Raw genomic sequence first — 12,300 nt, forward strand, 5'->3', positions numbered from 1 at the left:
ATTCCAGACAACCAAATGCTAGTCTGCTTTATGCCTCTAACTTTCTTTTTTACTAAAGTATCACATATAATAAATCAATATAACAAGAAAAAGAACAAGTAGCAAACCAATTACACATTTACACAACCCAAAAATCCATAGAAGATAGGAAATTACCACTTACTTATGTGCCTTTTCTCTGTCCAAAACCTCCCAGGTCTGCCTCCTCTCACTACCTCTTTTTCTTCTCAAGCTTTTGTTTCAATTTTTCCTTCCATAAACATGAAGTGATTAATAATCAAGCGATGAAAATTATTCTCCAACAAGTCAGCAACACAACCGGCAACAATAAGCAGGATAAATTAATATTTAGAAGCACCAGTTTACCCTTTGCGTTCGGTTCCTCCTCGTACACGTCCAATACAGCTTGAACATAGGGGGCCGAATGCCCCTTTTTCAATTGCTCCTCAGCCCTGAGGCTCATCCCTAACGACCCCGAGTGGCGGTTGATTGGTTCGGGATTGCTGTTGCGATTGGCCTTGTTGCGCTCACATACAGCCTCCAAACATGACAAACAGATAGTTAGTAAACAGTTGAAAATGATTGAACTTTTAAGAGCAATGTATAGAGGATAAAATCGCTTACCGTATAATCTGGGTCTGCCCACTGTTTGAGCAACCACTCCCATTCCTCTGGCCGATGCAGAAACTCAAGTGGAACAGCAGGTCCGTGCTTCAAGAAGTGTTTCCGACAGACGTGCTTCCAATCTTTAAATCGAAGTGCGGTCTCCTTGTCTATCCAATCCAACATGTCAAAATCACCTTCCAGTATGGTATAGTTGGTGTACAAAATAAATTTATAAACATTAATTACTCGATATAAATAAACAATAGAAACACATAGAACAAAAAGAACATAAAAGAGCAATAATCACTTACACTCAGGTGATTAGTCACTATAGCCCGGTTATGAGGTTGAAGTTCGAAATATGAATGCTTTATCATCGGCACATAGGACTTGACACAAGCGTCGATGTCCCTCAACACCAAGCTGCAGTTCTCTTTATTATTGGGGGCGTTGTGGAAATCAGAAAAATGCAGAGTGATCTTGTGCTCGTTAGCCTTGACGATGTAGTCAATCTTGTGACCGACTACAATACCCCACCTATGTTGTTGCTGGTCTGCGTCAAACAACAAATCCACACACATCAAGTTAATGAACACAGTGACAGAAAGCATAGAACACTTAGAACACAGTGACAGAATGCAGAAAGAGTACTTCTTGCCGGTGAAACGGAGGATTTACCTGGTGGCTGTAACTTCTTGTTGCACCTAATGCTCAAGATTGGCTGGGAGGAGGTTGAGCTGGCTGAGGAGGCCGGAGTTTGGTCTGTAAATGGGGGAGCCTGCGGAGGAGTAGCTGACCCCAAATGAGGAGGCGAAGGATAAGCAGGGGCTGAGGAGGCCGGAGTGGTGGTCGTTGGGGCGGTGGCTCTTTCGGCTATTGATGCAGCGACACTAGCTTCTCGACAAGTGGCGGTGATTTGAAGCCTTTTTTATCTGGGATTACCTCCCAGAGCCATTGAAAGAGAGATTGGGGATCAGATTAGGGTTTATGAGAATTTAGATTCACTGATTTCATCTAAGGGATTTGGGGATCAAGTTGGGGTTACAGAGGTTTAGGGATCGAGTTGGGGCAACAGAGTATAGGGTTTGGATTCGGTGGTGAAACGCAAGAGCTAAGGTGGTTTGGATAGTGGTGGAGAGAGATCGATGATGCTTAGGGTTTCGGCGTCGAGAGAAAGAGAGAGAGAAGGACATGAGTCGAAAATGGGTCTTTGTTAAGCTTATATATCCCCACCTAAGCGACGAACATAATGATATGTTTTCGTCTAGGTTAAGTTAGTAATTCATTCAAATTTTCAGCGAAATTTTGGTGGTGATTATAGCGCGCCAATTATTTGGCCTAAACCGACGGAAATTCCTTATAGCCGTCACTTGAACAGGTTAAAGCGACGGAGAAATTATTGTTCATCGCTCAATTCTGATTTGCAAAATTTGGAAGACATTTTTATTTTCCACTTTTAATTGTCGTACTTTTCATAATCATCATCTACAACATCATTAAATGTAGGGTCACCATCGTATTAGGGACATCCGCTACATCAACCTCATAACCGGGGTAATACGGAAAAGTATCATGTAGAATGTCCATAGTTGGGTTCATAGAAGGACCACTACCACCATCACCACTAGAAGATGTCCTCAACTGAGTGTATCGTCTTCGGAGCTCACTCATGCTTGCTTCATTTGAAACTTCACCGTGTTTGTCTCATACAATATAAGTACTCATCATACCTCTACAAGACAAGTGTGCGTACAAGCAGTGTTAAGTCACCTTTTTTTTGTTACAACAATCCACGCACGGGCAACAATAATAGGCATTCCCATTATTGTTATCACGCGCCTAGTTCACAAAGAGATTTATCCCCTCAAGGTACTCGTTATCACTTCTATGGTATTGCATCCAACTCTTGTCTGGAATATTTGTCATAGCTGAAATAGTCAAATTGCATTAAGTTAGCAGACAATACCATACATGCACATAATATAAATTTCTTCTTATTGTTCTTCTTCACCTTATGCCTCCGGTTAGGGTCCTATCTCATTCAGGAGAACACTTTTTTTGTTAAGCATCTTGTCTTCATGGGTTTCGCTATTAGTTTTTGGAAAATTTCAGCAGCATCTCCCTACAGTTCCCCAAGTGCACAAATATTGCACTTGAGGAACAATATAGGGAGATCCTGACGAAATGACTACCCAAAACCGAAAACGAAAACATATGAAGTGCAAGGTCGCTCAAAAAAATGTCATACAAGTGATTCTCGAACATGAATTCTAAGCTAAAAGCAACTAGTGAATTATTGCAAGAGTTCACTCTTACACACATTCAACTGGATAATAAACACATACTTAGTAAATAAATTGAAATAAAAACTCATGAATAAAGCACATATTTGATTTTCACATTCAATTCACCAAAACAAAAACCAAAATTAATTTCTACATGCATATTAAGTGATGAATAAAACACTAATTCTATATGCAAAAACTATTATATATATAATACTTAGTTTTACTCATGAAGCTACAAAATCAAAATCAACACTAAATTTTACATACATTAAGCAATGAATAAAGTACTAATTCCATCACAAATTGAGTTAATTAACACTAACTCTAAAACACCAAATTGAAGTTCTAAAATGAACACCAAACTCAAGCTATAAAATACCTAATTCAAGCTCTAAAACACCAAATTAAAAGAGTAATTCTAACAATAAACTCTACAATGAACCTCCAATTGCATGAGCAAATCAAAACTAATCTATAAAATACCAAATTCCAGTTTTTAGATCTAGTTTCTATCTGTCTTTGATGCCAACTGCCTAAGTAGATGAAAAAACGTTAAAGCAACAAAAGTAAGCAAAGTTCGTCGCTACAACATGTTAAGGCGACGACCAAAGTTTGTCTTCGCTACAGATGGTTTTTGAGTGACGGACTGTATTTCTCTCACGACCAACCTAGTTATCTGTCGCGTAAACACCCTTAGGCAACAGACTTTAGGCTTTCTCGTCAGCTATCGTCGCCTAAAAGTATTTATGGCGTAACCTAGAAAATTATGGAAGATTAGTGGTAAAATAATTCATAGTTCTGAATCAAAAGATATAGATCGTGATTCATAGTTTTATTTGTCACTATAGGGCTTGCAAATTCTCAATTACATCATACTATAGTTGAAGTTACTTAATGCGGCATCATAACTCGATTATAATTAAGCACTCTACCATTTCAATTACTGATAAAAAAAATGTTTGATATACGTACGTAAGAATTAGAAATCAGAGTGTACGTACCTACGTACCACAACAAACTACATAATTAAGTTGATCTAGCTAGTGGGATGAGTGGACGACTTTATATAAATGTGCGACCATATTCAATATTGTGGAGAATCCAAGCCATGCATACGTAATAATTAATAAGTACAAAAATATATATTCACGAAGTTAATAGAGTCGTCTAGCTATAAACCAGTTCCGACTGCAGTACATCACTACATCATACGTACTCATATAAGAACAGTAATTTATTCCAGCTTTCTGTTTGTTTGTTTGCTGAAATCCTTGTGATATATATGGTATTTTGGAACCGATAACAGTCGCAATACACACCAATAAGATTCGTATAAATGCTCCCTAACATGCATGCATGTACGTTATCTTTATTCAATACTGTACTACCGCCCTATGACAAAGAGCATGCAGGGGATATGTAATTAACATTAACTTATGGCCTTCTGGACTGCTAGATAGTGCTATTAATACACACCCTGTAGCATATATATGCGGCATATCATTGATATCAATAACTCCTTGCTTTAGTATTCAGCGTCATCTTCATCATCATCGACTCGGCGACCAGAATTCTTGTTGCCAACGTTAAAAACCCCATTATGGTCCCCCGTGTTGCCACTGATACGATTCCCTGCAACCTTGTACGATACGTTCTTAGTACCGCTCCTTGCAGCCTTGGGCTTAGCAGGAGTTCTTGGCTTAGCAGAACGTCGAACAGGCTCCTGATAGAATCGAGGGTCAGCGTATCCATTGTTGTACGACTGAGGTGGAGGGTAATAGCCAAACGGGGCTTGAGCAGGCGGAGCCGAACCGCCCTGCGATGGATGGTTAGGGTTATAGTATCCATAAGATGGAGGAGGAGGAGGAGGAGGAGCATAACCTGGATATCCATTATGAGCCGGAGCTTGAGCTTGAGCGCCATAGTTGGTATAGTAATTTGGATCTGAACCATAGGCCAACGTGGCACCTGGGTTCATTTGTTGGGCATAATTCGCCATTGTGTGTAATGGAGGCTAGCTGAAATCTTACTTTAGATACACTGCTAACTTGCTGATGTTCATTCTTGGCAATCTAGCTAGCTAGATATATATAGACATACAGGCCGGAATATATGATAAACGAGTATTACTATACGAGCATGTAGGAATCGGCGTACAGTCGTGTTGCTTAGCTTCCAAGCTTCTCCGGTAATGGTAGACTAATAATGGGACTAAGTATTCCCAAAACAATTATATCAAGATGTGGATAGCATCATCTAACTAAGAAAAAAAAAAGGTGTTTATAGCATCAATTAGGGTTAGCCGAAAAATAAAAATAGAGAAAATTATGTGTAGCATATGCATCACGTGCTAACCAGTTTGGTCCGCAGACGCATTCTCAATTCGAATAAATTCCAGAAAAGATGAATATAATTGATAAGCTTGCTCGAATATGTCGAAAAATTTTATTCGGTCCACAATTAATGGGGATTTTATATTTCTATTTCGTTTTTGGATATATAGTAAATTTGTAATATAGATGAGAGGGAATATTTTTCCAAACGGAGAAAGCTTAATTTTTCGCATCTCGAAATTTATGCAGCGATGCATGAAGTGTATTACTCTATAAAGGATCGATTGAAACTGTTCGTTGAATGCTTGTAAAGCATTTGCTTATTGCTCCTGCACATACAATGTTGGCAACTTTAAGTAGCTTTCAAACAGTTTAAAGTTTTACATGGCACATTGGCACAACCACGGCATGTCAATCCACTAGGTGACACGGAAATGACGGAATGACCGTTTAACACATTATAAATAGTTGATCTGTTTTTAATATTTTGGAGTTTAACATCTCAAGTAGAACGAGTACGTGGTGGTGAAGTTAAAAGTGTAAATAATTTATTCTCTCTAGTCTTCAATTTGTTGAGAACCGATGAAATTTTGCATTGGATAATTATAGGCTAGGTAAATAATTTACGCACCAAGGTGTTGTAAGTGAATTGAAAGTTGTCATGCATTCTAAAGTCTCAACTATTCACATGATCTAGCACTCTGCATGGCACTAACATTAATGTTATCACGGTTATTTAGAATAACCGAAAAAGATAATATAATTTGTGTATGGTATAGCCACAACATAATCTTGTGATTCATCGATTAATCTCGGCGTATTGCATGATTTGCCTGGGAACATGCATGGAGTGGATGGACGAATTACTAACACGAGTTTTGCTAGTCTTATCTAATCTTCTAAGTCCAACATTGTCAACGAATAATGTATAGCATACTCATTCTCTTGGATGTGAAAGTCGTACATATATTTAATTATATATATATGTTCTTTTTCTCTACATTGTCAACAGAAAATTATATACATTGATGAATTATATAAAGTTGTAATTAACTTATCATTTGGTAGTAGAGAGACAATATTGCAATTCCCGATTCGTTCTGATATATCAATTCAGGCAAATAAAAATAAGTTTAGGGTCACTTCCAACAACGAAATTTCCATTATATATGGTCCCCTTCGTTTCCACTAACTTGATTACCGGAAACTACAATATTTGATGTGTCTTGCTTAGCTCTTTCGTCTTTCTTCTCGGCTTGGTTTGAGCAGTAGAATACCGAGCTGGAATTCAGGCTAATAAAAATAAGTTTAGGGTCACTTCCAACAACAAAATTCCCATTATAGTTCCCTTCGTTTTCACTTATTTTGATTACCGGAAACTACAATATTAGATATGTCTTGCTTAGTTTTTCCGTCTTTCCTCGGCTTGGTTTGAGCAGTAGAATACCGAGATGGAAGTAGATGTTTTGATGAGTGGCGAAGGTTTCCATTCCGATGATGATCATGAAGTAAGCTCCTAGTGCACGAAGTAACCACCAACTATGTACTCTGCCATGAAACCCTACGATCTTCTGCCCACTCGCTTCGATTGAAAAGCTCCTTGTCAAGAAATCCTCAACTCCAAATGGTCCATAACTTCTTCTGTTGCTCCGGAAAATAAGCTTTGTGAGATGAGTCGGTATGAACCGGCTATCAGTATAATATCCATAAACAGAAGTAAAAAATTCGTCTGGATAATCAAGCTCGACCTGTAGTAGTAATTAAGAGAAACATTTTACTTTTCCGAATTGACTAAAACCGGCCGCCTGAGGGAGGAGGGTGTAGACGTACTAACCTTGTATGTTTTAGGAGTTTGAAGCATGGGATAATCTGAACCATGCTTTTCTGACCAAACTGAGCTCCCATTGTCATCATATTCAATCTGAATCCAACGTATGCCCTTAACATCTGCGTAGATCACCACCTGCCTCACCGTGGAGTGAACTCCGTCATCCCAAATGGCATCCCCTCCATTTGATCCAAATGGCCCAACCGAAAAGGGTTTGTTCTTAGATTCTTCCAAACTCTGTAGCATACATGATACATGCATCAACATATTCGATCAACTTTAACTAATAATTAATTAGTGTCACGGACAGTGTCTATGTAAAGTTTGGCGGGACCATAAACGATATATCAGGTAGATTTAAGTACCATATTTGGAACAAGAGGGTGAGCAAAGGAGATGAAAATTATAAACAGAGCAGTGAGCAATGAAATGAAAATGATCGAGTACCAACGTTATGCGCTTATTAGTAGGATCGATCCAGTTCCTGCTATCATACTGATTTATGAATTTATGTAAAGGGTACTGAATCTTTTAATCCGATGCAACGTACATTTTGGACAAGATATCAGCAAAAGTCTAGGTATCCGAAAACTAGTGTACCGTGCGTTTTCATGAAGCTATATTATTCGCTAAGGCAAGCCCGATCAGAAGAATAAGAACGAATATATTCAGATCGATCCGTCCATGATATATAGAATTCGATATTATCCAGAAAGATTATTGTATAATCTTTAGCCTCTTGATTCTTGGAAAATAGAGGCACGTAAGCTAAGCTAAGCGATACGTGAGCAGGGATCGAGCAATTGCATGTTTGAATCGATTAGAGAATGTTGCGCCTTGCGCCCAAACTAAGTATAGTTATACTAAGACTTTTGATCAGATATATGCTCCATAATCGGAAGTAATGTACTAAGTGTGATCGGATGTAAAATGCTTAAAGATTATGTTCTCTGGTCTCCACTATGTGTGGAGGAATGGATCCTTCTTTTTTTATTGGAAGTATGGTGGTGGTATGATGAAGTATGGTTATATCCAAAGTAAGCATGATGCATGGTTGCTCTTATGTCCCAAATTTGTGTGATGTTTAGTGAATTGACCGGCATGCAGTTCACTGAACATCACAAAAGTTTGGGACATAAGAGCAACCATGCATCATGCTTCCTTTGGATATAACCATACTTCATCATACCACCAGCATACTAGAAGTATTTTTAAACATTGTGGAGGAATAAGGATCTATCTACTTTTACAAAAGAATTTTTTTTCTAAATATCTTACAATATTCGATCTCCACAAAATTATAAAAAGCTTTTTATCTCAGGGTTTGTCTGCTGTGCAGCAAGGTATCCTATACACACACAAGTGTGTGGTGAATGATGAGTTTAATAAAATGCACAGTGGGTGTGGGAGGTTTCTGTGTGGATGAAAGTGCTGCATGCAGCAGCGTATAGCAGAATTCTCCTTTATCTCATACCGGCAAGGGCTCGAATTTTTTTTTTGTCAATGGAAAAATAAACTATATATATATATATATATATATATATATTAAATGTTACCCAACTATAAACACAGGAGGAAGTTGGTGGAGTGGCTATATGTTACGCATCTTAATTAGATAGTATAGAGGTTAAGGGTTCGATTTGTCTATGGTGTTTTGATTCCCCCCCTAATTAAATAAGAAAATTATGAAATCCTTAAGAGTTTTATAAATGATGACATTTTAAATTTCATTAATATGAAAATTCATTAATTGCAAATTTTATTGTTTGATTATATTTATGTGGGATTTGAATTATGTAATTAATTAAGAAAGTTTGAACATATTAATAACAATAAAAATGTAAAAAGTCTTATTTTGGAAAGATAATTATTCAATTAAAGAAATTTGTAAATGACACATATTTTGTGAGGAATTCAAGTGAAGAATTTAAACAACGAATTCCTTAGTTTTTTTTCCACAAAAATTTGAAACTTCTAGTCTAATTATGCCAAACAGAAGAATTTACTTTTAGGAATCATGAAATCCTCACTTTTAATTAAATTCCCTCTTGTTTTCCCTCATATCTTATAAAAGTTAATTTTCTCTTCTTGAACTAGGTAAGTTTTAGATTACCATAAATTTCAAAGTTCATTTACATGCTTAATGTATGCAATATTCTTTGTAATATTGATATTTCAAAGGGTTCGATTTTTCTTTCGCACCGGATCCTTTAATACTTTGGATTGACCCTGTCTTGAAGACTCGAGATATTCTTGTAGCTTAGTTCAGTACCTCACATGTCTCTCTCTCTCTCTCTCTCTCTCTCTCTGTTCACCAACGTCTAAAGTACCATTGTGACCAGTCTGACCACCCTAGAGCTCGTTTTCTCTAATGTACGCCATTACCTGCAAAACTTTAATTAATTAATGGACGAGTTCGGGCATCTTCAGATGTCTCCAGTATTGAAAATCCAACAATTTCATATATAAACCCTAATCTTCTGGACATCATCCAATTTGTGCTATTTTCATAATAAACCTACGTATGATTATTACTTTATGAAATCGTAGTCATAATGAACAAGTCCAAAAGTCATTCGTGGTTGATCAGTCTGTGGACTTGGAAACACAGAGAAATAGAAAATGAAGCGCAAATTAAGTAAAACTTAATCTAGACTCTAAACTGGAGTTTAGACGTAAACATAAAAGATATTGATGGAAGAGTGATGTGTGAATTGTGATGACTGTTAGATTAGACCAAAATTTCAGAATTTATGAAATTTACCCAAATTCACAACTTCCTCACTTTATATACAGCGTCAATTCAGTCGATATTAGCACATCAGTCTTCTTATAATCTTTAACCTTTACATAACAGAATAGATCGACTTGTAACTACTTGCATAAGTCTCATATGAGCTCATCATTAAGTTTGAGGAGTTAAGGATAGTAGCTAATAATAGTAAAAAGCGCGTCTAGCTACAAGCCTCAAATAGTAGTGTACATGATATCTTAATTGCGTAATTCATATATCATGATATATGATATGCAATGTTATTGTAATAAGCTTAAATTTCAATACATTATTTGAATTGAATTGAGTTCTATAAAGACATGAATTTCAGTTTAGATGAAATTGATTTGTTTGCAAACGTTACGAAACGTTCCGAGAACGTTTAATAAGAAAACGTTACGTTTCCGAACGAATTTATCGACTTTTATTTCGTCGCTCGGTTGCTAAAACTTTCTTCACGAAATTTGTAGAGCTCGTCGTTACGAGTTCGGGGATATGTGACGCGTTCTAATCGGACGACGTACGTAAAAGTTATTAACGACGGAAGTTGGTTTCCGATTTTGGGAGGGGGTATAAAAGGAAGTTTTTTAGCTAGGGTTCCCATAATTGGAAACCCTTTCGTTTCTCACTCACCCCGCCTCCCTCTTTCTCTCTCTCTCTCTCTCTCTCTCTCGGTTCCCTCTTCCCTCCGAGTCTCTCCCTTCTCCTCCGAGCGTCGTTCCTCACCGCCGGCAGCTGCGACCTCACCACCACGACGAGACCTCCCCACGAGCAAGGCGCGGTCACCAGCGACGCCGTGAGGCTCGGCGTGTCTCGGATGCAAACGCAGGCGGTCCGAACCAACCAAGGAACTTCAACGACTTCAAATCGTGTTTTAGGTAAGGGTTTTGGTTAGTTCGATTGTTGGATTGCTTGTTGGTGTAATTGTGAATGTTTTGGGGAAGTTTTGAAGTAGATCGGATGAGGGGGAGCGGAGGAGGAAAAGGAGGAGATACCGCCGCCTGGAGGCGGCGCGTGAGGAGGCTAGGGATAGCCTAGGGGTAGTCGGAGGCCGTAGAAAGGTAGAGGAGGAGGAGGGGGAGAGTTTGGGCACGGCGGTGGCGTGACACGCGCCGTTGGTGGCGTCGGCGAGCCCCACGCGCCGCCACGTGCGGCGGTGTGAACAGTTTTGACAGAAGGGTATTTTGGTAATTTACTGTGTACGGTAAATGTAAATGTAATTTTTATTTACTACGATAAATGTAATTAAATTTTACCTTCGGTAAATGTAAATATAAATTACTTTCAGTAAATGTAAAAAGTGATTTGTAAAAGGTAATTAGTAAATTTTATTTACTGAGATTGTATTTACATTTAAAGAGTACGTATACGTACAAAAATACGTATTAATATTTATACATACAGAAATACGTATATAATATTTATACGTACATAAATATGTATATAGTATTATACATACAGAAATACGTATATAATATTATACGTACAGAAATACATATTAATTGTATATTTGTACAGGAACCGTGAATAGTAACAGTGAACAGTAACTTCTTAAAACCGAAATTGCTGAACAGTAACCGATTATTACTGTTTCGGCATTTAAAGGTTTACGAAACGATTCTAAATTCTTTTCTTATCTTTTCAAGGTGATCGTTAAATCGAGGAAATGAATTATCATCGGGAATTGTGGAATTACGCTCGAGTCGATAAGGTGAGTAAAATCTCACGTATTTACGAATCTACCCTCGCGGTGATTCAATATGTTGCAAGGGTATTTAATAATGAATTACGAACATGTATACAATATAGTGGACTACATATATACTGTATAAATGGTAATAAGTATATATATATATATAGTTCATTATGTTATGTACTGTTATTAATTCATTAGAAATGATCATTTCTATGACGAGAAATTGTGTATTGAGCATGTGTTTGTGAAATATGACATGTATAGGATATAGTAAACTATATATATATTGTATAAATGGTAAATAAGTACGAATATATATAGTTTTCTATATAATATACTGTTATGAGTTTTATTGCGATTATATCGAGCATAATTTTGAAACGACAATATGATATGTGATTATTGTACGTGAGTTTAACATTGAGTTTGTTAAAAAGTTAATTTGTCTTTGGACGTGATTTAGTACAATATGATGTGAGATTATTTTGCATGTTTGGCAAGTCGGAACCTAGCCTTGGCCGGGCGAAAGTTACGATACAGTTAGAGCTCTAGTCTGTCAGCCATAGTACTTCATGTGAGGTAACGGGTGGTTATCTACTCATGAGTACTCAGATTTTTTTGGATGTTGGGTAGCGGGTGGTTACCCAATATCACCATAGTACTTCATGTGAGGTAACGGGTGGTTATCTACTCATGAGTACTCAGATTGTTTTGGATGTTGGGTAGCGGGTGGTTACCCAATATCAGCGTAGTACTGCACGTGAGGTAACGGGTGG

At 37.4% G+C, this 12,300-nt stretch overlaps 2 protein-coding genes across 3 annotated transcripts; both read right to left on the reverse strand.

Annotated features, from left to right (window-relative positions):
- Positions 1–4,419: 4,419 nt before the first annotated feature.
- On the reverse strand, positions 4,420–4,893 carry LOC126792289 (uncharacterized). Its single transcript, XM_050518747.1, has one exon. The coding sequence runs from the start codon at positions 4,891–4,893 to the stop codon at positions 4,420–4,422; it is 474 nt and encodes a 157-aa protein (XP_050374704.1).
- A 1,401-nt stretch (positions 4,894–6,294) lies between these two features.
- On the reverse strand, positions 6,295–7,530 carry LOC126790268 (jacalin-related lectin 3-like). Of its 2 annotated transcripts, XM_050516444.1 has the most exons (3): positions 7,421–7,530; positions 7,062–7,292; positions 6,295–6,975 (listed from the first exon to the last, which is right to left on the reverse strand). In XM_050516444.1, exons 1-3 carry the CDS (start codon positions 7,421–7,423, stop codon positions 6,607–6,609), a joined length of 603 nt encoding a protein of 200 aa, XP_050372401.1. In that variant the 5' UTR covers positions 7,424–7,530; the 3' UTR covers positions 6,295–6,606. The 2 variants fall into 2 exon arrangements, with proteins under 2 accessions (XP_050372401.1, XP_050372400.1); XM_050516443.1 differs by having other exon boundaries at positions 7,062–7,512.
- Between the last annotated feature and the right edge of the window lie 4,770 nt (positions 7,531–12,300).

Source organism: Argentina anserina, chromosome 4, assembly GCF_933775445.1.
Source record: "Argentina anserina chromosome 4, drPotAnse1.1, whole genome shotgun sequence".
In the NCBI taxonomy this organism is placed as follows: Eukaryota; Viridiplantae; Streptophyta; class Magnoliopsida; order Rosales; family Rosaceae; genus Argentina; species Argentina anserina.